This window comes from Rattus norvegicus, chromosome 11 (genome assembly GCF_021556685.1).
Source record: "Rattus norvegicus strain SHRSP/BbbUtx chromosome 11, alternate assembly SHRSP_T2T, whole genome shotgun sequence".
NCBI classification, from domain to species: domain Eukaryota; kingdom Metazoa; phylum Chordata; class Mammalia; order Rodentia; family Muridae; genus Rattus; species Rattus norvegicus.
In genome coordinates, this window is record NC_141544.1 from 78,725,627 (window position 1) to 78,752,292 (window position 26,666).

At 44.3% G+C, this 26,666-nt stretch overlaps 1 protein-coding gene across 2 annotated transcripts in view; it reads right to left on the bottom strand.

The window, feature by feature from the left end:
• Nucleotides 1–26,666, bottom strand: part of Hspbap1 (HSPB1 associated protein 1) — a 54,615-nt gene that overhangs the window by 25,797 nt on the left and 2,152 nt on the right. For both annotated transcript variants that reach the window (XM_087575401.1, NM_134419.2), the window contains 1 exon segment: nt 10,533–10,718. Coding sequence is in view for 1 of the 2 variants with exons in the window: in NM_134419.2 (NP_599246.2) it covers nt 10,533–10,718 (186 nt within the window). In the remaining variant the exon portion in view is untranslated.

Here is a 26,666-nt window from a genome sequence, read left to right on the forward strand (position 1 = left end):
GACCATGTCTGGCTGCACGCCACCTTGATTTACACCATGGCGGTAATGGACTGAACCTCTGAAACTGTAAGCCAGCCCTAATTAACTCTTGTCCTTCATAAGAGTTGCTGTGGTCATGGTGTCTGCTAACAGCAATGAAACCCTAACTAAGGCAGGTGTGAGGCCTGCTGGACATGAGGTCTAGTGGGTAGACATAGGTCTAAAAGGGTAAGGCTAGAAGATTACATAGTCTGGCTCAGTTCAAGTCTGCACCGGCTGCTCTATGACCCAGTCACAAACAGCAAGTACGTGACAAATGGCACCACCACAGACCAAGCCAATCCAGCTGTCACATTCCGCCCACAATAATGCACTCCACCCGCATCCTGCTTTTTTTCTTTCTTTAAGACAGGGGCTCTCTGCATAGCTCTGGCTGTCCTGGACCTAACTCTATAGACCAGGCAGGCTGGCCTTGAACTCAGAGATCACCTGCCTCTGCCTCCTGAGCACTGGGATTAAGCTCATCCGCCTACACTTTAAATCAAGAGCCAAAATAAAATTCTGCTCTATTAAGCTCTATGTGGTACTGGATCACACACATGTGAAAGTAACCAATATATACAATCGCAAAAACAAAAACAAACACACACACAACACACACACACAACACACACACACACACACACACACACACACACACACACACACACACACACGCCCCAAAAAATCCCCACTTCAGACAAAGAGGAAGCTTTCTCTAGAATGAGAGAGAACATGCAGACCCGTTGTCACAGCTGTCCTTATGGTGAGGGAAGGCTGAGCTGTGTGTGCTAGCTTGTCTGATGTCGGGGAGTCAAGAGGAGACTAAATGAAAGGAAATCTGAAAGTCGCAGAGCGTTTTAAGTAATCACAGGGGAAATTAATATTTAAGAAATAGAATCATAGGGTTGGGGATTTGGCTCAGTGGTAGAGCGCTTGCCTAGCAAGCGCAAGGCCCTGGGTTCAGTCCCCAGCTCTGAAAAAAAGAAAAGAAAAGAAAAGAAAAAAAAAAGAAAAAAAAAAGAAATAGAATCATGAAGTCCTTTGCAAAGCATACAGCCCTTTGAGGAGGGGAGGGCAGCTTAGGGCCTAACCTACAGCACATGCTCAGTAAATGTCAGGCACTATTATTAGTCCTTCTTACTCTTCCCAGTATTGACTTGGAACCTTTTCAAAATTAGAGCAGTCAGCAGAGGGATATCCGAGATCTTCCTTAACAGCCTCTATCTTCCCCCTCTTTTCTCACTCCTTAACACGGCCCAATCATCTTTATCTCTTACCTTCTTTTTCTTGAAACAGAGACGGGACAGAAGCAGTACACTACTGACAAGCAGAAGCATGTCACCTAATCTACTTAACTTGGTCAATTTGTCACTTGACTTTCTGAAGCGGGAAACTTCAGCAGGCTACACTGACCTAAAACACAAACATCTATAAACTTAAAAACCATTCCATTTTTGAGAACTGCTGTGATGCACTTAAGAACAGTGCCTGGCAAGCCACAGATACAAGCTCTTAACAGCACTGGCATCCACAGAATTCACCGTAGAACTAACAGTAAAGATAATTTTGACAAGAATGTATGTAGCAGGAGAATTTCAGGATGCTAGGAACGGGAGCCATTTCTGATCGTTAGCCCGTGAGTTTCCCCTTCCCAGAACTCACTCCAACCGAACACTGAAGGCCCTGACTGAGAAACTGGCCCTGGGGTGGAAGGAACAGGACAGGTCAGTCGGTGGTGCCATTCACCCCAGCAAACCTGCACGCGGGCTTCAAAATTTGGCCTCATTAGAGGCCTGCATTTCCTGTCACAGCAAACTCTGCACATTAAAAATGAGAATCTAAAATGTGAAATTTCCACTTGAGAATTGTTGCTGCCTGGGAAAATGAAACAAGCGGAATGAACGGAATGACAGATCTTTTCATTTATGTGATGGTTTGAAAATAGAACCCTTCACTGTATCGAGTGCAGCAACACAAAGCGGAGCTCTGATTCCACTGGTGACAGCCCCTCCGGTGGCTTGCTGGCTTCCCGCTTCACTCTGTGCAGTGGGATTACTCCTTTCTGACTCTGTCACCGCTTCTTTTATTCAGTGATAAGCAGTCAGGGCAGCTCCGACTTTCAACCACTAACTGCCAAGTGTTAGGCAAGAAGCTGCAACTCCAATCCAAGATTTCACAGCAAAGAACAAAATGAGTTTGCTTTTAAACCTAAAAAACAGGACGCGAGTGGACACACACATCGCTGCCATCGGTGCCAGCACGAACGGTGACAAATGAATTTGGCTAAAATGGGTTTAAAAACCTACATGTAGGGGCTGGGGATTTAGCTCAGTGGTAGAGCGCTTGCCTAGGAAGCGCAAGGCCCTGGGTTCGGTCCCCAGCTCTGAAAAAAAGAACCAAAAAATAAAATAAAATAAAACAAACAAACAAAAAAAACAAAAAAACCCTACATGTAATTTACTACCTGTGTCCCGAAATAAACTCAGGACGTCATTATGTTTTGGTTTTTGGAGACAGAGTCTCACTGTGTAGAACAGGCTGTCCTCAAACTCCAAGAGATCTGGCCACCTCTGCCTCCCAAGTACTGAGAGTAAATACTGCCATGTCTAGTTTTTAAAAAACAGTTTTAAAAGCAGGCTGTAAGTATGGATCGTCATTTAACATTTCAAAGGGCTAAGAGAAAGAATTTTGAAAGTTTCACCACAAAGAACTGACAGAAATTCAGAGATAAGTATGCTCAACTGACTTGAACCTTAGCAATGTCTAGATATATTGAACATGGTACTCCATTAACATGTGAAACTTTTATGGTTTCTGGGGCTGGAGAGATGGCTCTTCCAGAGGTCCCGAGTTCAATTCCCAGCAACCACACGGTGGCTCATAACCATCTGTAGTGGGATCCAATGCCCTCTTCTGGTGTGTCTGAAGAGAGTGATAGTGTACTCACATATTTAAAAAAAATGTTTTCTGCATATTAGTAAAAAAGAAATAGTCAATTACTTTTAAAGACCAGTTATTAATATTACTGTTATTAATATTACTCAAGCATCTCAAAAATTCTAAATAAGCCCTAAGATAGATATAAGAAATATATCTATCTTCATGTTCAGGCACCACACAGACAGACAGTCAGACAATACAATTCAACACAAAAGAAACAACAAATTTTTTTTTTGTTTACAAATTTATGTACCTGTCTTTCTATAAGACTTACAGGACTGGCCGACCAACCAATCACCTACACCACACGAGTGGACACAAATCAACATAGAGAGTAAGGAAATGGCTTTTATCTATGTATAAAACAATAAGACACAATGAGGCTATATAGAGGGACCCTGTTTCAATTACCCATTATATATACTGAATATATGGCAAAAATATTTTCTTTATACTAGCAGTAATGAAAAACTACAATTCTTTTTTGCTGATGGACTTGGTAAGATATTATATTTTTGTATAGAGAGGTGATTTTACAACAACATAAACTTCTTTCCAAACTTGATTTTTGGGGCTTAATGAATTTTCATCTAAAAATCTCAGCCAAGGAGAGTCCAAGTTCATTCAGTAGGTAATGGTGCTTACCCTGCACATACAAGGATCTGAGTTCAGATCTCTAACGCAAAGGCAGCCTGGCTGTACCTGCCTACAGGAGCCCCAGGATCCTGAGACCTTGAACTACTAGTTCATCGAAGACCTACAACCATGCCTAAGGCAGAGAGTCAGGCAGTACTCAACACCTTGTTCTGGTCTCTGTAGGCACATATGGCTCATATAGAAGCATACTTCTTCATGTGCAGGGACCACACAGACAGACACAGACGAGCATGCATACATGAACACACACACATGCACACCCCTCAAATGGGTTTGTTTTCTTTCCTTTCTTCCCCCCTAGACAGACTTTCTTGGCTGTCCTGTCCTGAAGTAGCTCTGAAGAGAAGGCAGACCTTGAACTCTAGAGATCCACCTGCCTCGGCCTCTCAAGTAGTGGATTAAAGGTGTTCATTATCCACAACCTAGCCTTTTATTTATTTATTTTTTTTTGAGACAGGAACTCTCTGTGTAGTCCTGGCTGTCCTGGAAATCACCATGTTAACCAGGCTGGCCTTGAATTCTGAGATCCTCTGCCTCACGCCAGAAGGCTTTCTTTAAAATGAGCACTCCGTGTAACTTTTTAGATGAATAAGACTCAAAGATCCTGAGAAAAGAAGAATAACAGAAGATCAGAGTAGACTAGTGGTTGCCAAAAGCTGGGAGAACAGTCAGGATGGACTGACAGGGAAAGAGTGGTTTTAGAGAATGAAGTCATAGTTAGATAGGAGATGTTCTGGAATCCTATCACAATAGGAAAACAATGTACCATGTATTTCAAAAGAAATAGGTGAAAGTATTTTAATACTTCAATTACAAAGAAATGGTCAATATTCTGATTGATATATAATATATACATATGCAGAAACATCATATGCTACATAAAATATATACAACTTATGTCAGCATGCCTGTAACTCATGTGGAGGCTGAGGCAGGAGGATTGCCTCAAGTTCACGGCAAGCTTGGGCTGTATAGCGCGGTGAGTGAGCTGTAGAGGGAGACACCGTGGTGGGAGGTAAGCAACAAAGCAACAGCAGCCGCAAGGGCAACAGCAGCAGCCCCCACACAAACTGGAAGTGAGGAGCTGCTGTCTGGGAGGTGGTTTCAAACACTGAAGTGTGTATTAGTGCCAAGATGGGGCTTTCGAGTTGGTTTACTAGCCCCAAAGCTACGACTTAACATGTGCCCTCAAAATGGATGCAAGAAGACACAAGAACACACAGAGACACACGAAAGGACGCCACCAAAGACAAATGAGAATAAATGTAGAGCACTGGCTGATTCATTATAAAAAAAGTCCGTCTGGAGCAGAGCAGACACGGGCAATAAAGGGGGGGGGCGCGCATCCATCATATAAAGAATTGTCTTGAGAAGTGAATAAAACACACAAGGCGGTGGAGGTGCAGGTCTTTAGACACAGCACTCAGGGTGCGGAGGCAGATGGATCTCTGTGAGTTCAAGGCCAGCCTGGTTCCAGGACAGCCAGGGCTCAGCTCTGAAACAGTCAAAGAATAGCCACCAGGAAAAGGCGGGAACTCCCGTTGAATACAAACTTATGTTCAGGATCACCGGCAAACACGCTAATTACAGTAAAGAGACACCACCCTCTCACCTACCGGATCTTCTAAAAGGTAAACTTGCTTGGTTTTGAAAGACAGAGACTTATAAAAAGCCACCTCTCTACAAACCTAGTGCCTGTGGGTCAAAAGCCTTTCACTCTGTCACTCCACGAATGTAAGACTCTGACTAAATGCTGAACCCAGGGTGAGATGAGGCCCTTGCCCTCAAAGCAGGAAGACCTTGAAGACCTTAGAGGGAGGAGATGTCAGGAACAGCCTGGGAGAAGTGTTGTAACTCAAGTGTTGAGTGCAGTGACCCTGAGGGTACCTTGGCCTGGAAGACAGAGCAGCAGGTTGCTGTCACAAGACCCCGGAGTGACTCAGGTCTCCAGTGAGTGCTGATGATAATTCGAACACGGTTGACCTGGTGACCTCCTTCTAGGAATATAATAATCTAGATAGATAATAGTTACACACTTGGGCATACACGTTTGAAGCTCACAAGCAATTGAGAAGCCCGCCTTTGCCCCCTGTTCAGTGCCAACTGAACACTGAGTGGAAAGCATCTAGCCACATCCCCCAACCCATTTGAACACAGCAGACAGGAACATCTTAAAGTACATTCTGCTATATAATGGGGCACAAAGGAGCCACTTAAAAGTCACATTTAACGTCATAGGATGCTCCTCTGACTATGCTGAGAAAAATAAAGCAGCCCGTGAGAATCAATACACTTCAATTCTTAAACACAACCTGTTAGATACAAGCAGGCTGGGATGGAGAGCTGCTAACAGCACTCTGCCCTTCCAGGCATCCTGGGTATGATCCTCAGCATCCACACGGCAGCTCATAAAGACCTGTCATGACAATTCCAGGGGATCTGATGTCACCTTCTGGCTCCCGAAGGCACCAGGCATACACGTGGTACACAGTCATACACAAAGGCAAAACACCCGTACAAAATCAATCGAGCAATCAATAAAAGTTTATTAAAAAAATACAGGTTTGCATCTGTAGGATTTGCTGAAGGAGGTAGAGACAGGAAGATAATGAGTTCAAGGCTACACATTTGCCAGGCGTAGTGGTGCACAACTTTAATTGAGGCACTCAAAAGGCAGAAGCAGGCGGACCTCTGTGAGTTCAAGGCCAGTGTGTTCTACAGAGTGAGCTCTAGGACAGCCAGGGCTACACAGTGAGACCTGGCTCAAGAAATCTAAAAAAACCAAGATAGCAACGACAACCAAACAAGGTATCTTGAAACTTTTGTGGCCTTTTACAATTTGTTTTTTATATTAAAGAAACCATACTGTTCATTTTTAAATTATTTGTATGTTAAGTGATATTTGTTGAATACTTACTATGTAGGCATTATTCTAAATGTTTTGTGCATATGAATTTATTTTGTCCTGGGACAGGGCCTCACAATGTAGCTCTAGCTGGCTTAGAACTCACTATATTGACTAAGCTGGCCTTGAACTCACAGAGCTCTACCTTCTAAGTGCTGGGAGTAAAGGAATGCAATATTATACATGATGAAATCATTTAGTTTTGAAAATATCTGTAACATACAGAGAAGTTAATTGACCTGCCCAAGGTCACACAGCCAAGTCAAAATTTGAGTTTTATACCATAATCCTATGCTTGATGCCTTTTTTAAAAATCACATTATGCATGTTTGCGCATGTGTGGGCATGCACAATACTAATCTCTAGGATATACAAAAGGGCTCTCCCAAATCAACAACTGAAGCCTCCATTAGAAAACAAGCAAAATATATAAACACACATTGCTATTGGCTAACACAACCACAAAAAAGACACCAGATCTCCTCAGTCATAAAATAAGGACAATCAGAACCACAATGGAGTATGTCCTCACACACACCAGCATGGCTACATTTGAGAAGAGGGAGGCAGGCAAGAGGTGGAGAAGTGTTGGCAAGGAGGTGGGAAAACTGGAACCTTCCTACATAGCCAGTGGGCACGTAAAATGGTAAGGCCACATGAAATGCAGTTCCATGGAAGTTGAGAAGCATAGCGTGCGTGCATGCGTGCGTGCGTGCGTGCTTGTGTGGGTGCGTGCGTGCGTGCATGTGTTTCCTGCTAGCTCTACATATTCATGAGGAAGGAAAACAGCTCTACTCCAAATCCACACTAAAATGTGTAGGCATACATTTTTTGCAACCTACTTTTAATAAGGGTTCAACCTCTCCTCTAGCCCACCACCCAGCAGAGGTAGTTGAAGAGAAAGTTATTAGGATGTGGGGGAAGTGGACCTGTTCAGAAGCAGTTTTGGGGGCGAGCCCAATCTTCGTGGGCAGCAGTTCAGTCCTGTAGCAGACACCAAACAGGACTGAGCAGCTGCAGACCTGTCCTCTAGGTAGGCAGACACCAGGCAGCTGTAGTTCAATCCTGAAGAAACCGCCAAGCTCGCCAACTGGCTGAGGCAAGGCCACGAAAGCAGCAAGCTGCTGCAGGAACCCCAGGAGCAGTTCTTGGGCAAGTTTCTCTCATTACCAAAAGTTGAGCTTCACAACACTATGTAAGGTGAACCAGTACATGCGTGTCTTTGGTGAAGAACAGTGAGGTGGAGCAAAGTGAAACAAAGCACAGTGCTCATCTCCCACTTCTGTGGGGTCATATCTACACTCCTTCATCAAGTGTCCTTTCCTGTCTGCTTCAGGAAAACAGCCTTTCATGTCATTTGATATAACTAACTTCCCAAAGAACTAGAAGTTTCTACTTCACAAATGTCTGTGGGAACATAATCCTAGGGTAACAAAGTGCAGAGAAGCCCCTGCATTGCCACCCACTGAGCAGCAAAGAGGACACACACACATTCATCCCTACAGAATCTCACTGGTGATAAAGATAACTGAAGTGCTGACACACACCGGCAGAGAATCCCTTATCTAAATAAATGCCTGGGCTCAGAAGTGGCTTGCTTTTTATTTCATATTTTTCTGGACTTTGGAATATTTGCATATATAGAAAGAGCAATATTTTGGACTGAACCCAAGGCTACTATGAAATTCCTTTCTACTTCAAATCTTCCTTTGAGTAACATAGACAAAAGGCAGAATTTTTATACAATTTTAGGCTTAAAGGTTATACATTTTACCTTCTGAGATCAGGTATGGAATTTTCCAGTGGTAGCATTGTGCTGGTGCTTAAAACTCAGATTCTAAAGCATTTCAGATTGGAGATGTTCAATTTATATTCCTCTATGGATGAGCCTTGAAAACAGGCTATGTGAAAGAAACTAGACCCAGGGGCCGGCTCTCCTGTGCCTGGTTATTAGGACATCCTGAATGGATACATTTAGACAGACAGAAGTAGGCTGGTGTTGCTGGGGCGCCGGCCTTCCTTATGGGATAAGGAACACATGCTGAAATTTAGAAAGTGGGCTGTATAGCCTGTGAAAACGTTAACCACTGTTCGATCAGATACTTTCAAATGGCTAAATGCTACATTTTATGCTATGAGAATTTTATTTCAATTGTTAAAAAAGACTATGCTTCCTTTACCAAAAACCCAGAGTGTTTTCTCACAACTGCAGAGAGGCTTTGAAAAACTCCTTTAAGACTTAAGTGTTACCTGACTCTTCTGCAAAAACAGCCCTACCACCCTAGGAAGCAGGCAAGCACATCAAGCCAGAGAATTCAGGTAAGTCTCTCTCAGCAAACGAATACTAGTTACCAGCAGTGCTGTGGTGTCTGGAGTCTAAGCAGGGTGTGAAGATTCCACAATTTCTATTTCTCTTCAAGTCACTTCAGTGGTAGATTTATTTCACAAAATCAAAAAGGAAAACATATAATATGGTTTTAAATTATTGCGCTGGTCTAGCATTTCATTTAAAAATACCCAAACAATCAAGTCTGTGGTTAGAATGAGATGCCAAACTACAGTAATTCTGTTCTGCCTGTCTCGGGAGTCCAAAATGGCTCTAGACACCAAAAGCAAATTGCAGGCTATTCCTACAAGGTCAAGGCCGGAGAAATGAGCTTGGAGCTGCTGAAAGGGAAACTGGGAAATGTTCTAGCTCCTCTTAGGCTATTAATAGGTCTATATAAATTACTTCTCTACAATGCACACTGAGTTTCTACAGGACCAGGTTACTCATTCTGAAATGCCAGTTAGAGAGTGAGCACAGGTATGGACAGCTTCAGATTAGAAACACACCACGTCTCTCTTTTATAATAACTGCCCTTCAAGGATAATGATAATCACTTCACCGATAACAGAGCAAAAATGGCAAAATTTAATTTTCAAAGTGTTCAGGGAAAAAAAGGCAAACAAACCTTTTAAAAATCATCTATTAATTCTAAGGAAGGCAAAAACAACAATAAAAATAAAAACCAAGGTTGTGCAGTGCAGCCTGTGCCCCAGGTATACAGGGCGGCATCGGAAGAAGGTGGAGTCCAAGGCCATCCAGGGGATCCAGTCTGTATATATACAGCCACCAAGCCCTGACCGATATTGCTGATACCAAGAGGTTCATGCTGACAGGATCCTGATCTAGCTGTCTCTTGAGAGGCTCTACCAGAGCCTGACAAATACAGAGGCAGACACTCGAAGCCAACCATTGAACTGAGAACGAGGTCCCCATTGGAGGAGTTAGAGAAAGGATTGAAGGAGCTGAAGGGGCTTGCAAGCCCTTAAGAACAATATCAACCAACCAAAGCTGCCAGGGACTAAACCACCACGCAAAGAGGACACACGGACAGACCCATGGCTCCAGCAGCATATGTAGCAAAGGACAGCCTTGGTGGGCACCAATGGGAGGAGAGGCCCTTGGTCCTGCCAAGGCTCACTGTCCCAGTGTGGAGGGATGTCACACCTACGCAGTACCATAAAGGCCAAGGTAAAAGTAAAAGGTAAGATCATAAGCAAGACGGGGTGTCATAAATAGCCTAGGGCCATGCATGTGGGGACGAGTTCCAGATGAATCACAGGTGAAGGGACCACCACATGGTACCGTTACAGAGTGTTGCACTGCAGTTCTGTATTACCCTAGTATTTTATTCCTCAGTGGAAAGGGGCTCAAGCAGTAGCTCATTAACATATATATTATCTACCGAGCTCGATCGGCCACAACAATGTCTAGCAACGTGTTGAATACATAAATTAGCAGATCTGCATTCTGTGTAGGTCTTTAAACCCCTTGTTTGAACAAGGAAGGGGGGAAAAAAAACCCCTGTATGAGGTCAGACTATTTTCCCACACTTTCTTGTAATGTTTCCTATCTGTACGGTAAGTGGTCAAAGAGGATTAGACACAAAGGACGTCTTGAGATGGGGTGAGCACTGCTGAGCATTTCTGGGTGCTACGGAGGAGGGGCTGCCGTGGGGATTACCTGTGCCGGTGCTTCTCAGGCCCATCCTGAATCGTATCTGCTTGCCCTCCAAGACCTTAGAAAGGTGTTTCGCAGTCCAGTGTCGTGATGGCCAATCAAAAACCATGTTACAGAAGATTGCAGGCTGCTGTAAAGACATTATAACCTCTTTTGCTTTCTCTGGTGTAAAAGGTTTGACACATTCACCTAGGGAGAGAGAAACACAGAGCATCAGACAACAATGGACAGATGAGTGTGTCTCTGTGTCCTGTATTATAGTGAGAAAAAGGCTGCCGCTGTTTCTGTTCTGGCAAATCTTTCCACGTAACTGCACACTTTAGATAAATATTTGGCCTCAAAGACCTGAATTCTTGCTTTCTTTTGAGATAGGGCCGCATGCTACAGTTCAGGCTGGCTTGGAACTTAGAGAGATCCCCCGCTTCAGAGCCTTGCAGATACTTGGATCGCAGGTGTGAGGCACCACACCGCCTAACATAATTCTTCGAGTGATTTTTTTTCATATTAAAATTTAAGGTTGGTAAATATTTATAGTTTTACTTTTAAAAAAGCTTTCTAACTACTATAATTTAAAAACAGTGAAGTGTTTGGAACATAATACTTATATATAAAAAAAAACAAACCTGCTGAGAATTATTCTAGAATAACCAGAGTTTCTGGATTCATCTTAAACCCAAACAAGCAAAATGACTAAGCTAGAGTAGTCTTTGGTTTTTTTTTTTTTTTGGTTCTTTTTTTTGGAGCTGGGGACCGAACCCAGGGCCTTGCGCTTCCTAGGCAAGCGCTCTACCACTGAGCTAAATCCTCAACCCCTTAAGCTAGAGTAGTCAATTGGGAAGGTAGACACTGATTTTTATTACAGTTTCTAAAATAAAAGATACACTGGGATGGTGTCACATGAGTGTAATCCCAGCATTTGGGAGCTGAGGCAAGAGGACCCTGAGTATGAGGCCAACCTGGGCTGCACAGTGAGTTCCAGGCTAGCCTGAATTATATATCGAGAGCCTATAAAAAGTGATGAGGCAGCGATCCACGCTCACCCTTGGTTCCAGTGCACTTGTGAGCGTGAGCAGTTAGGAGACACCAAACTACGACGTAATGAGTGCTCAGATCGCAGATGGGTTGTAGATGCAGCTCAACTGGAGCAGTGCCTGCCTCGCATCTCATTCTATCGCCCACCAACCATATGGTGGCCCGGGACTATAATCCTAGCACTCTGGAGGTAGAAGCAAGTTCAAGGCCATCCTTGGATATATAGAGTATTTGAAGCCAGCCTGGGCTATGTGAGACTTTGTCTCAAAATTACAGAATTATAATTTTGGTAAGGATAGTGTATGTACTACTGTTTCATTTACTCTATCTTCCCTCTCCATCTGTTTGGACAGAGATCCATCTGTCTGTCAGTTTGTCTGTCTCTCCTTTCATCTCTCTGTCCAGCTCCTTCCTTCCCAGGGCCTTTTACATGTGGGTAACCATTCCACCAAAGAGCTATGGTCCCAGCAGGGGATTTTCTAGTTAATTCTCTCTGTGTGGCCGGTTAGGACAGCTCTCACATGGACTCTGATGCTCAAACATGTACTATGATTCTCTAAATCTCAAGAAGAAAGGATCCCAATTCCCACGCTACCCAAGCTTCCAGGCTAATGGAGAGAGGACTGAGGAAGGGCTCACAGAAGAACTTAGGTAATGTGTGTCTGTCCCAGCGGAAGGCTCCCTTTTTCCCTTTTCTTTCTTTTTCTAGACAGGGTCTCTACACAGTTCTCGCTGTTCTGGAACTCTCGCTATGAGGTCCAGGCTGGCCCAGGTCACAGAGATCCTCCTATAAGGCTCGTTTTTAAAGACAATGCAAACTTTGCCCACACTCTGCAATCTGTCTGTAAGCCCTTGGTGATGTGACTCGGCTCACAGCCCTCAGCAGGTGACACCTAAGGACCTTGACCTTTGCATGGGATGAGATCTGTGTGGGTGCTTGGAGGAAAAGTGGATGAGCTGGGACCAGGCATACATTTCTGTCTTCCTTCAGTTGGCTATATCTGTTTTGTTTTCATTTCTTTTTGTTATAACTTTATATACACAGATCAGAGGGCTCTATCTGCCCTCAAGGGCAGGTGGATGGGAGTGGAAATACTAATGAGAAAGTTCTTTCAAGTTAGGTCTTTATCAAAAGCAACATTCAATGTTTGAAATGAGCAAAGCTTTAGACAACAGTCAATCTACCCTCATGGGTACCTGACAGACCCTTCATTTGTATTCAGTTACCTTAAAGATGATGCTGTCAATAGAACAGCCCCTGAGGGGGCTACCAGCTAGACTGTCACCATGACAGGGAGGCCACACAAATACACCCCAGTCACTTCAAGAACACTTCATTCTAGTTGCAAGGAACACTTTAGCCACCAATGCCACAACTGCTTCAGCTACTGGCCTACTTGTCCTAGTCCACAAGACTTCCCTTCAGCCATGACAAGACAAGCATTGATGAACTCTAGATAGCCACACCTATCCTTTAAGTCTCACTCAGGACAGGAGGGAAGGGCCTTCCGGTTGGTAACTTGGCAATAAACTTGTGGCATCTGTGGATAGTGTGACCCATCCATGCAAGAGCACAGCTCTGCACTCAAAGAGAGAAATGGAGTTTAAAATGGGAGTAAAAAGTGACCAGCAGCAGATTCAGTCCACCGGAATCACCATGTCCCACTGTACAGGTGGCCACATGGTGGTTTATCAGTTACAGAAGAAAGGAAGTCATTCATCAAGGCCTTAACCAAGTGCAGTGATGGGAATCACAGGTAGGCGGGGCTCAGCGAAGCAAGGCAAATTCTGCTGTGTGTTTCATTTACATTCTTAGCTTCAGAGGACTGGGAGGTAGTGGTTTGCTAAGAACAAGCTGTAAAGGTTTTGACAATCACAAGAATATTAGGTCAGACACAGGGGTGGGCAATGAATGAATGGTTTTCACAGGGATTAAAAATAGCCCTCGGTGGGCTGGGGAGATGGCTCAGCAGTTAAGAGCACTGACTGCTCTTTCAGAGGCCCCGAGTTCAAATCCCAGCAACCACATGGTGGCTCACAACCATCTGTAATGGGATCTGATGCCCTCTTCTGGTGTGAATGAAGACAGCAACAGTGTACTTATATATAATAAATAAATAAATCTTAAAAAAAAAAATAGCCCTTGGTGATTTGGTTCTGGTCTACAAGATTTGAACTCTCCATAACATCAGTCATTTTATGTAGAATTTATTTTTCCTTTTGGTGTATATATATGTATATAGTGAACATACATATGTATGCCTGTGTGTTCATGTGTGTGGTACACAAGTGCAAACGTGCATGTACATGTGGAGGCTTGAGGCTGATGTGAGGTGTCTTTACTGGTATCTCTCTACCAACAGCCCCCATGGTTCACTGCCCTGCTCTCTAGCCAGCAGCTTGCCCTGGGAATCTCTGCCTCAACCCTGTGTGCTGGGATTACAGGCTGCGCTGCCCTGCCCTGCCCTGCCTGCCCTTATATGTGTTCTGAACATGTAAACTCCGTTTTCAGGCCTGCACAGGAAGCCCTTTATCCACTGAGCTATCTCCCCAACCTCATCTTGTACAAACTTCGGCAGAGGTGCAGTTCTTTTCTCTTTCTAGAAACTCAGTCCGTAGTACACATGTAAGACTTGTGACTGGCGCGCCTAGAAGCTGCACACAAGCCAGCCAACCCCCCTCTTCTGGTCAATCTGAGAAGTGTCCCTCCTGTATAAAGACTGTCGTTTCGAGCTGCAACATCAGGTCTCAGTCAGAGCCTCTTCTAAACGGTATTTGGTGCTCAGTGCCATAAATGCACATTATGAGCAGATGGGGTTAGCGTTAGGCATCCAGTCACGGCTGCAGCTAGAAGGTGACCAGAGAGTGGTTATGAGGTTATCAGTCTCCAAGCCTCCCAATGCCATAAGCCCTCAGCTCAGCCTGCAGCTTACAGGAGGCTGCAGTGTTCTAGTGAGTGGTCCAGGGCTATGGGCTGAGAGAGCAGATGCCCAAAGCCTAGAGCTGCTAAGATTGCCCAGTGCTGAGCCCCTGAATACTCAGAGCCTCCAGTCAGCATCTGACTTGAGCATCTAGGGCTGAGAGACTAGAGCCGTAAGCCCCTACTTCTCAAGGTCTAGAGCACAAATCTCTGGCTTTGGAAGCACAGATCAGTAAGCTCTGACTGAGGCTTTCAGAGCCCAGATCTACACGTTTAAAAGCTCAGATCACAAGCCTCTGGCATGCAGGTGGGCCAAGAGTCAGGGCACTGCATGTAGCTCCTTGCTTACTTAAGCTTTTCTCTGACTAGAGCAAAAGGACCCTCACACAGCTGCTTGTGACAGAAAGTCTTAACTCGCACTAACCTATCAGTGTTTAGTACAATGGCTTTAATGCATCAAATCGGAGTGCCTGGAGTCCCTGTGTGTGAGCATGGATGAGTCACATGTTTTAATATTTTTAAAGTGCTGGAGAGATGGCTCAGTGAGTAGGAGTCCCTGCTGCATTAGCATGAGGACCTGAGCTCAGATCCCAGCACCCACATAAAAAGCTAGGTTTGGTCGCGTGCGCGTGCGCACGCGCGCGCGCGCGTGTGTGTGTGTGTGTATCACCCCCCACACACAAGCATACAATCATCCTTAATAATAACAACAACAATAATATACTTTTAAGTTCTGTTATACTGCTAAAAAGGTGAAGTTTCTCTTCTACCCTACAGGTCTCTTGTTAGAAATGACACGGGATAAGTTAACAGGTGAAAGCACTCAGTTTATTTAGTAACTTTTGCATGCGCCTAGGAGCCCTCATAGGAAAACGGAGACCCACAGGACTTAGAGCTCGATGCTTATAGCAGGCAGGACAGGGGGTTGGGGATTTAGCTCAGTGGAAGAGCACTTGCCTAGCAAGCGCAAGGCCCTGGGTTCGGTTCCCAGCTCCGAAAAAAAGAAAAAAGAAAAAAAGAAAAACAACAATAACAAACAAACAAACAAACAAAAAAAACAGCAGGCAAGAACAGAGAGGTGACCTGGGAAGCAGGACTAGGTAAAGAGTCTGGGCCTGGGCCCGTAACAAGTCTTCTCATCCAGCTTTGCCAGTGCTGACTGCCATCTCTGGTTGTAAGAATGGCTTCCTTTTTCCTTCCTTTCCCTTGGTATGGGAAGATACCTTTCCAGTGGGAGTTTGACTTCTTGATTTTAGAAAGAGAAAGGAAAGTCAAGGACTTTTCTTGTACTAGCTGTTTTCCAAATGTCTTTAATCTTAAATAATCAACAAGTCAAGAGGCACGTTTTGATCTCTACAATGGAAAATAGAGCCGGTGTCTACTGGGGCCAACTGCTTGCTGTGCATGAGGTAGGCCCCAGGGTCAATATTCAAAAGGGAGGGCCGTACCACTCAGGAGGCAGATGCAGGTGGATCTCTGAGCGCCAGGCCATAAAGGTTGCACAGAGAGACCCTTCTCGAGCAGCAACAATAAAGAAACAATACACTTATGCTCTATGCTCATATGTGTAAACTAGAACTGTGCTTTGGGAAATAATTGGGGAAATGAAGCCAAAGTCTCAAAGAACCAGCCACATCTCAGTAACAAGTAACTCATACTGTAGACATCACTCTAATTTAAAGTAATATACTTCCTATACATGCATATACATCATAATAACATACAAATTAATTAAATCCACACTACAGCTGCTCAAAGTGTAGATACCTAATGTTCCCAAAATACTTTCCAAATTATGAAAACCACATGGTATATTGTGCATGCTAAGAATTAAAAACATGTAGAAAAGTATAGAAACATGAGTGGATTCAGGAGAGTGGGGTCAAACTGACTCAGTCATTACCAAAGCCAAGTTCTCGATAACAAAAGGTGTCCATGAGGAAGGTGGTGACAGTAGGGTTGGATCAATACTAAAAATATCAAAGGCCATTCCAACCAGAGATGTGGGCCGGAAGATGTGGCAGAAGGCAGAGGCGGTCTCTGCCATAAGGAAGACAAGCGAAGCCCTTTTGCTGTGGGGAAGACAGAAAGTGTGACTTTGAATACCATCCTCACAATACCAGACATTCACAGTGTCCCTCTGCTGTTCTAAGAAGCCTATAAAACGCAGAGGCCAAACGATAAGAAGGAAGCCCAGAGGTAAATGAACCAGCCAACAGCAAATAAGCTAGTCAGGCCTGACCCCAAGCCTGGTGCTCTTTACTCAGCAATGCAGAGAGTGAAAACCGTGGGACCTGCCTGGAACCTTGGCTGAGGAGACAGGAGGGGCCCAGGGAGGGACAAAAGGAGAGAGGGGACAGTTGGTGGTGCAAGAGGGCGAGGGAATGTCCGAATGCCCCTTTTGGCTTTCCATCCCTGTGATAAACACCATGTCGAAAAGCAGCCTGAGGAGGAAAGGGTTTATTTATTTTGCTTACATGGTCCTTCACTGAGGGAAGTCAGGGCTAGAACTCAAGACAGGAACCTGGCAGAAGGAACTGAAGTAGAGGCTGTGCAGGAGGGCACTTACAGGCTTGCTCGACCTGCTTTAATACAATCCAGGACCACCTGCCGAGAGGGTGGCTTCACCCACATTGGGCTAGGCCCTCCCTCATTAATCAAAAAAAAATGTCTCACAGAGTTTCCTGCAGGCCAGTCTAATAATGGAGGCATTTTGTCAGTTGAGATTTCCATTTTTCTGATGACCTTGTGTCAAGATGACAAAACTCTAGCCAGCATAGACAGTTTGGTTTCAGACTCCAGGACAAGCGACCAGTCAAGGAGTGTAATTTACATAACAAAGAGGAGTGTATAATTTACATACCAAAGCTGACCAGGCCTCCAGGTTCTCCCAGCCACCCACAGTCCCTACCTGGCACACCCTGGCCTCAGGCTCTTCTGCATAAAATGTAGCCCTTTCCCCCCCTTTCCCAGCCCCCAGAGGCTCTCCTCTCTCTCCAGGTGCATGAACTCCCTTCTCTCTTCCCCACTCTCCTCTCACTTCCCAGGACAACTTCCTGGCTTCCTTCCTTGGGGCCAGTGAACCCACCCACAGGAGAGCAGCTTTCCGGTGAGTCCGGCCTTTAATGTAATCTAATCAGGCTTGAACTGGCTCACTTTGCCAGCAGAGAAATAAATTATCAGAGACTATGGCCTGAAAGATACAGGTGGCGGAAACCTCCCAATCAATTCGCAGGTATTAATCCATACATGTTTTGGGTGAGACAGGAACATTTGTGGAAACACAAGGCATGTTATACCTGCAGTAGAGGCTACTAGTTGTCTGCCAACCTAATACCACCCATTCCCCTCTTCCTGATGTTTTAATTTTCCTCTTCAGTGTTGGATATTGAACCCAGTTCCCTGTGCTTATCTCCACCCCCTCTTATTCCTTAACAACAGAACTATGTTTGAGGAGCAATGGCTAAAAAATTCTCAGACTTCTTTGCGGACAGGAGCAGACAAAGATTTATAGCTGTGTGTGTGTGAATGTGCACTCGTGCGTTCCTATTATATACGTACTGAGTAGGTGTTGCTAGCTCCCGAGTCAGCATTTGGCCCTTACCCTCCCTCCTCTCCGGTACCTACTCTGCCTGAAAACAGACCTAACAGCTGGCATGGGAAACAAAAGGAAACTGCAGAGTCTGGCCAAGATGTTCCCCTTTGTGCCAGTCACCAGCAAACTTCTATTTTTATGACAGTAAGTCTTTATAGTCAAGACTCCATTGTTATTAACAGTTCATACCTGGAGGACACTGAGGGACATCCTTCCTCTCCCTTTGTAGTGCTTTGTGGCTTCGACCCTACAAATCCTGGCGGCTCTGACCTGCCTGCCATTTCTCCCTTCTAACCTTTGAACATCACACTTCTAGAATGTTGACAGGCAAAGACAATCAGATGTATTGGTGCTTCCAGGGTAGGAACTGACTTACTGTCCTTCTCCTAAACCAGAGCCAACAAATGAGTTTTGAATGTCCCCCACAGACAGTTCTCACACTTGGATGATACACCCTTCTACAAATACAGACTCAGACAGTACTAACACATGAACACTGTTTTGACAGAACAGCATCAAAGACATTTACAGGCTGGATTTTTTTTTTTAAATGTCTTTACTGCTGTGATCTAAAATCTTGGATACCCCAGAGATGATGTAATGAAAGTCTGCCCAAACCAAACTTTGCTGAGCAAGCAGCTGGCTGGTCTAGTGACAAGTATACAGATCAAACATTTGCCAAGTGACTGAAAAGTGCTATTAAATGTGTGTTAAAAAAAAAAAGGGGGGAAGAAGAAAAGCAATCAGATGGTTATCGTAATAGAAAACTCCATCTATCACAGAATTTCCAGCCCACAGTATTTCCATCGGGTGTGAGATAAAACTCATTTGGCTTCTGATAGTTTAATCAACAATAAACTGGGCCATTAAACTGGCAAGTTTAAGTCTCAAGATTTCTGTAAGAGAAGGATGTAAGACCACATCCTATTAATTAAGTAGCCTGAGGATATACCCAGTCATTACATGCCAGGAATACATGCAAAGAGCTGTAAAGATTCTGAAAAATTCCCAGCAGCCTTTAAAGATGAAATGTATTTAGGTCCAAACTTGCAAGCAGGGATTCCTAATTAGATGGTTTAGAAACTGCTGCGAAGACACGGATACAAGGATCCAGATGTTGCACAATACTATTCTCCCTTCAAACACTGCATATTCAATAAAACAACAACAAAGAAAAGACGTAAAGCCAGCATGGCTCCCCTGTCTGTTGCAGTCTGGTTACTATCATTAACTTTTTAGGGAGAGCTGAAACATAAGAGAGTGACCTGCTATTTTGAGTAATTAAAAAAAAAAAAAAAAGCCATGCAAAGCTTTTTTTACTTTGAAACTAATTTCTCTGAATTTCCTAGTGATCTGGCTTTAGTGATTAATCTGATTTAGATTTGTATCTAAAATTAAGAATAAGATGAGAATAAAGAACATTTACTAGATTTTTCAGAAGCCTCTCCAAACACTGATAAAATAAGTTAAAAATAATTTGTCTCTCACACTAGAAAATACAAATGAAGAAATCATAAGTAAAAGTTGTGCAGCTGTCTTAAAAGTTACAATACAGAAATTCCCAGAGCAGTGCAACAGGATTTAAACAAAACAAAACAGGGCAACAACAAAACCCTGGCATGGGGAGCTTTCTGAAATCTGTACAGGTACAGAATCTCTTTCATTTGACAGCTATTACACACGTGAGAAATGTAAAACCATTAGGACGAGGGCTATTAGGACAAATAGCAAGTGTCGCTTAAGCCAGGTCTAAAACCTGACAGAATCACATCTAAGGAAAGGACGAGCTAGGGCTGTGCACTACAGACCCTCGCCTGTAATCCCGGCACTCAGGAGGCTAAGGTGGAACCACTTGAGAGTTTGGAATCCTTGGACAAACAAAATGCTCTATTATACTTTGAAATGTCGACACAAACTAAGAAAGTTCTCCTAAAAAGGTAACATAATGCTCAAGTAAAGTGATCAGTAGGTAGTCAGGTGTGCAGATGCACACCTTTAATCCCAGCACTCAGGAGGCAAAAGCAGGCAGATCTCTGTAAATTCCAGTCCAGCCTGGCCTACCTGTGGAGTTCCAGGTCAGGACTACACAGAAAGATCCTGTCTCAAAACAGCAACAACAAAAAGATCTTGGGAATTCAAGGATTCAAGGTGGTCGTTTGCTACTGAAGAAAACACCACATTTTAATGCTGTGGCAGTTACAACTTAACCACGTCACTGCCAAGCTTGGGGTAAATACATGATTCTTCCAATGTTACACTTAGAACTTTTCCCCAGCTGACCCAGACACTTTGTCACCTTCTCAAACATTGGCACATAAGGGTAAGGGAGATGGTTCCCCAGGTAAAGTGCTTGCCATGCAAGTGTGAGGACCAGAGTTCAGATCCCCAGAAGTCACATAAGCTATCCCAGTCTGGAGCTGCAGGGAAAGGGAGTCCTCCTGGTTATCTGGCTAACCTGAGTATCTCAGACAGCAAGCTCTGGGTTCAACCAGAGACTGTCTCAATACATAGAGATTCACGGAAGAAGAAGCCAGCCGGCATTCTCAGACTTATACCTACATGCCAGCATGCACACACTTGTACACCCACACAGATGTGAACAAGCATACATATACACGCATACATTGCACACACACATACATGAGCCTAAGAAACTCAAACTTAACGAATTCAAAAATAGTACTGGTTTTAAACTTAATATGAGGAAAAGTAAATCTGCGTTCTAAATCACACTAGAAAGGATGGAATCTCAAATACTAATGCTCTTTCCAAATACTTTATAGTGTCTTCAAAAGCTCTCCCCAAATACTGTGATCCGACTCCAGAGGCCTCTGAATACATTTTCTACAACTAAAAGTAAACTAGTTAACTAAAAGTAAACTAGATATTTATTTCCCTTGCTTTTTTTTTTTTATTAAAGACCGTCAACAGTAAGATCCTGAAGAGGCGTGTGCACCCATGCTTCTAACAGCACTGTGGTAGCAGCCGAGTGCTGGAAGCCATCCTGACACTATAGGCGATGAAGGCGTTTGTAAACCATCTGAATAACGAACGCTCCACCAAGCATAACCAGAAACAGTCTCAAACAAAGGATCAGTTCCACTTTCTTGCTACCTCACTGGCCTTTCCCACACTGGGCCATCTTACCCAGTCAGCTGTGTTCTAACTACCCCTAACCTTCGAGTAACCCTTCTAAATGTTACTCTCAAGAGTCCCTAAACCTTCTCCACATCCTCCTTTCTGTGGCACTTTTGTTTCTGAGAAGCCTGGACCCTGTGACTCCCCTCTCTTGTCACTTCAACATTTGTTTTCATGCTGCCTTTTCTCTGCCTCCGCTCACTTCAATTGGCCTCCGAGGTCCCCAGCTCTCTACCCTGCAGACCTTGGGCTCTGTAGTCTCCTCACTTCCACTTCGACATTTCCTCCACTCGTCCCCATGTCCAAACTGTACTAAACTTCAAGAATTGAGTGCAGGAAGCACGGTTGTGGTGGTACCTTAGCTAGGGTGCCTTTGCTGAGAAGACACACCATGACCAAATAGCATGTTGGGAAGGGAGGGGTTTGATGGCTTCCACTTCCACATCCTAGTTCATCACTGAACCCAAAGCAGGACAAGATCCTGGAGGCAGGAGTCGATGCAGAGGTCGTGAAGGGGTTCTGCTCTCCAGGTACTGCAGACTGAGGGCCAGCAGCTGAGGGGTGGCATCACACACAGTGGGCTGCCCCTCCCTCCTTAATCACTGATTAAGAAAACGCCTTACAGCAGGATCTTCACGAGGCCTTTCCTCAGTTCAGGTTCCCTTTCAGGTGACTGTGCCAAGCTGAGGTAAATCTAACGGGCTCGGTTAGCTCCCGAAGCCAGACTGACTTCATCCTGCCTTGTGAGTGCATCTTCAACTATAATCCCTCCCGCCAAAAAAACCCTACATCCCTTTTCTTCCAAGTTGGTAGCATTTATGGCGGTCTTAGGCAAGGCTGTCTTCTACCGCACTGTACTCACTCTCTGTTTCTAATGTATACCACGTGTTTCCTGATTAACAACAAAAATGGTGGGAACTTTTCTAAAAGAATAAACTTTCCAGGGCTCCCGCTGCATCCATCTTCATACTAAATTACCTTGCTTTTCTCCTTGCATTTACGTAATACGTGCATTCTTATAAAACCTTCTGTTCCCTTGCCTTGTCTAATTAAGACAAAGCGGTCTCTTACAGAGTATTTTGCTTACTTTATAATAAGTGTGTGTCATCCTCAATGGATAAGGTTCTGGAGAAGGTGACAGTTTAAAACAGGGTCCGAAGTTCTAAAGAGGGAATTAAAAATGTCCTTTAATATGAAATTGGAGGCTACCTGCAAAAATGTGTGTACAAGCTACGTTACTCTGTAAAGCAGGTCCTTATTTCCATTCTCTTACTCCTACTTCTAACTTCAAATTAAGAACCGATGGTTTTCCTCAAAAACTGAACACAGGGTTATCGATGACCTAACAATTCTACTTTTAGATATATACATCTATGAAAACTAAAAGCATGTTCCTATACACACAAACATGCACCCATACACAAATGCTCACAGGTGTACTGTTGGTTAAAAATGTTTGTTGCTAATTTGCCAAAAGTAGAAATAATCCCAATATCCACTAGTGGATGAATAGATACAAGAAAATGTGGTAGATCAACACGCTTGCATGCATACACCAGCATGTATGACACCTTAAATGTGTTATGGGATGACATTAACACCACACATACTGCAGGATTCTATTTAAAGGAAATGTTCAGAATAGGCAGAGATGGGAACAGGAGGTCACCCAGAGCTAGAGCAGAAGGGAGACGGGGAGTAACTGCCAGTGGTACCAGGGTACTTTTGGGAATGGTGAGGATGTGACAAATGGTCGGACAGCCTTGGGAACATTCTAAAAACTACTGCTTTATGCATCTTAAAACAATGGATTTTATGGTATGTGAATGCTGCAAAATAAATACCCCTTTACTTAGCTCTATTTTGATATGTTCCCACTCACCTTGCTCCCCACAGTCTTAATATGTCTACTGCTGTAGGAGCTGTAAGGGAACAGCAAGGGAGAAGAGCCTCTACATAGGCTGCAGTGAGGACAAAGGCTAGGGTTCACTGCAAGAAGGCTATGAGAAGCCAAGCTGTGGTGTACCTCTCTCTCTCTCTCTCTTTTTTTTTTTACATTCTTGCTTCTGAGGCAGCTAACTGTAACAGACTAAATTAAGTGAGGTTGTCTTTTAACAAGAAGCTCCGATTTTTTCAGCAAAGGGACCCCAGGTCATTCCATAAACAGGGAGTTAGCGAACAACAAATGCAGCTATTTCTTGGGACCCACGAAAATAAAGAGAGCTTGGAATACATAATTAACAGCATTCAACACACCTGTCATATCAGAAGGTATAATGTCAGCTGGTAACTAACAGCTTAGCAATCAAGGTCGATCACTAAGAAAGCCAGGAGCAAAGGCAACGGAGGGGGCTTCAACGACCAAGTGAGTGGGCAGTGTGTGAACAGTATATGATCATCTCCCTGGGTAGGCCCAGGAGTGTGGAGTGTGTAGGCTCTCCATTGGTCCAGCCCTCGAGAGTCCCAGAACCAACCGATCTACCAATCTCTATTGAGATTCCTTTGTCCAGTTATAGTCATGGCCCTATAACACCCCCTCCCCACCCCCAACAAAAGAACTCAAGAGCTTTCCTCTCTAGAAAAGCCCTCCCACTCTCACGGTCTCGCCTTTCTCACTTTTCTGTAATTTTTCCTAATAAAACTGGCTTCCACTTTGCACCCTCTGAGAAGTTCGTGTCCGTAATCTCCACTGGCATGAGACGAGGAACTCAAGAGTCACTGTCTCAGGCTGACTTCTGCTGTCCGCAGGGTCAGTACTACAGGACCCTGGGTCAAGTACAGACGGGCTGAATGGAAGAGGTCAACTGTACTCAAACTTTTGCACATCAATTTATCAGGCAGCGACCGTGAGCCAGCACTTTCTCTTCCCCATTTGTGGTGCTGGGAATTGGACCCGAGGCCTTCAATAAACGAGCTCTACACTGCTGACCCAGCGCTTGCTGCTAGCAACAAAAGAAGGGCTCTCATTCTTGATGGTTAACTCCTGCCAGACACTGAGGCTATTTTCACAATAATTGTGGGTTACATAAATGAGGAAACTGAGGCTCAGGGGGATTAAGTACCTTGTCCACTCCCCCTAATTTACTCTGTGTCTCCAGCCAGTGATCGTCCTAAACTTAAATCTGATCACAGTACACCCACAATCAAACCTCTTCAAGCACTTACATCACTTTTTAAGTCATGATAATTGGACGGAAGATAACCATCATCATCCCCCTCTCCTCAGCCTTCCTCACATCAACTCCTTAAACCCCGGGACCATGTCCTCCTCCTTCTCTTACCCCCAGACCTAGCACAGCTCTTGTTTTTCATTTTAAAAGAATTATTAGAACGCATGTGGATGTGCCACAGCTCCCATGTGGAGGTTAGAGGACAACTGTGGGATCCACTCTCTTTCTACCTTTACAGGGGTGTAGTATAAAATATTTAAAAATCTCTGCATGGGGTTCCTCCCCACCTTTGACCATTTATGTTCACAAATAAAAGACACACACGTAGCCTTTATATATTTTTAAAAAAGAATTATTTATTTATGAATATCCTATAGCTGTCATCAGACACACCAGAAGAGGGCATCAGATCTCATTACAGGTGGTTGTGAGCCACCCTGTGACTGCTGGGAATTGAACTCAGGACCTCCTGGAAGAGCAGTCAGTGTTCCTAACCGCTGAGCCATCTCTCCAGCCCGCCTCTATATTTTTAATATGCTTCTATGCAGCCCAACAGCTGGGCAGCTGCCTACCCTCCATGCTGTTAGAATCCACTTTCTATCCCTAACTGCATCATTACTTACTATGTTTCATCTGGGCTGCTACTAGCTCCAATTGGTCAGCCCATATGGCCATGTTTTAGGGCTCAGCTAACCCAGGGCAGCTCTTCTCCTCTCCTGCACTCTTTAAGGCATGGTGGCTCCCTCCCTTCCTGCTCTTCCTCAGGGTCTCTAGCCCAGGAAACCTAAAGCCCCCACCTTGCTATCTCTCTTCTCCCCAGCTATTGGCTGCTGGCATCTTTATTCACCAAACTTGAGGGACAGGCCCAAAGGCTACATGTAGACTCCCAGCCAGCACTTAGCATTAGAATACAAGCAGCCTTAGGCCAACCCACTACACATGGGTTCTGGGGGGGTTCAAACTCAGGTAGCTGAATGCTCAGAGCAAGCACTTGCTCCTTTTTCCTTTTCTGAGAGAGAGAGAGAGAGAGAGAGAGAGAGAGAGAGAGAGAGAGAGAGAGAGAGAGACAGGCTGGCCTCAAATTTGCTATGTGGCCAAGAATGACCTTGAGTTCCTCATCAAACTATCTCATGTTATGAGGTACAAGTGAGCAATACCTTACCTGGCTGGGATTCCCTCATTCATTCCCTCAGCATGCCTATTACATGTCTGATTGATACTGTATGTGCTACTGGACACACAGTGTTCAATGAAATGTATATGGGCTCCATCTTATTACTTTTCTAACGCCATGATTAGACACCCCAAAATCCCAAGGTCTTCTACATTCCCCCAAACCCAGACATACCCTTCCCCTAGTACCTAAAACCATCTTAGTTTTCTAAGGATGACATCACCAAGGCAACTTATACAGAAAGTTTACTGGGTGTGGCCTCGTTGGAGGAAGTGTGTCACTGTGTAGGTGGGCTCTGAAATCTAGGGTTCAAAGTTCCACCCAGTGTGGAAGAGAGTCTCCTCCTGGCTGTCTTCAGATCAGGTGTAGAACTCTCCTCTACCCCAGCACCATGTCTGCCTACAACCATGATGATAATGGTTTGAACCTTTAAGCCTGTAAGCCAGCCCCAATTAAATGTTTGCCTTTATGAGAGTTGCCTTGGTTGTGGTGTCTCTTCATAGAAACGATAACTCTAAGACAGTTTGCATCCAGGATCTATTGTTGCATGGTGTTGTAGCAATAGCTGAAAACTTACATTTTAGCCCACAAGCAGGAAACGGAGAGCGGGCTTTTGAAACCTCAAAGCTCACCCCCCCACACCCCCTACAGTGACACACCTCCAGCGAAGCCATTTTTCTAATCCTTCCCAGAGTCCCACCAACTGGGGAACCAAACATTTAAATAGATGAACCTAGGGGGCCGTTTTTATTCAAACCAACACAGGTTATCTCTTCAAAGTGCTTAACATCTGGTAGAACAAGCAGCGATTAGAGATAAGTATGTTGATAGAATTAGAGTGCTGTATTAATACATCTAATGGTGGTGGGAATCACAGTGAATGTTTCAGATCAGTTTGATGTAGTAAGATCTCAGATACTTACCCACTTTGAAACCTGAAGGATAACATAGGCAGATATATGAAAAGCAGGAAGCAGGGCGAGGGACAAGAGATTCTGCTTAGAACAGGAAATAATTCCCCAAATGGACTCAGGGTGTTGAACAAATTAAAAAGCTTACGCAGCGAAACAAACTATTAGACAAACAACTTACAGAGTGGGTGAAGATC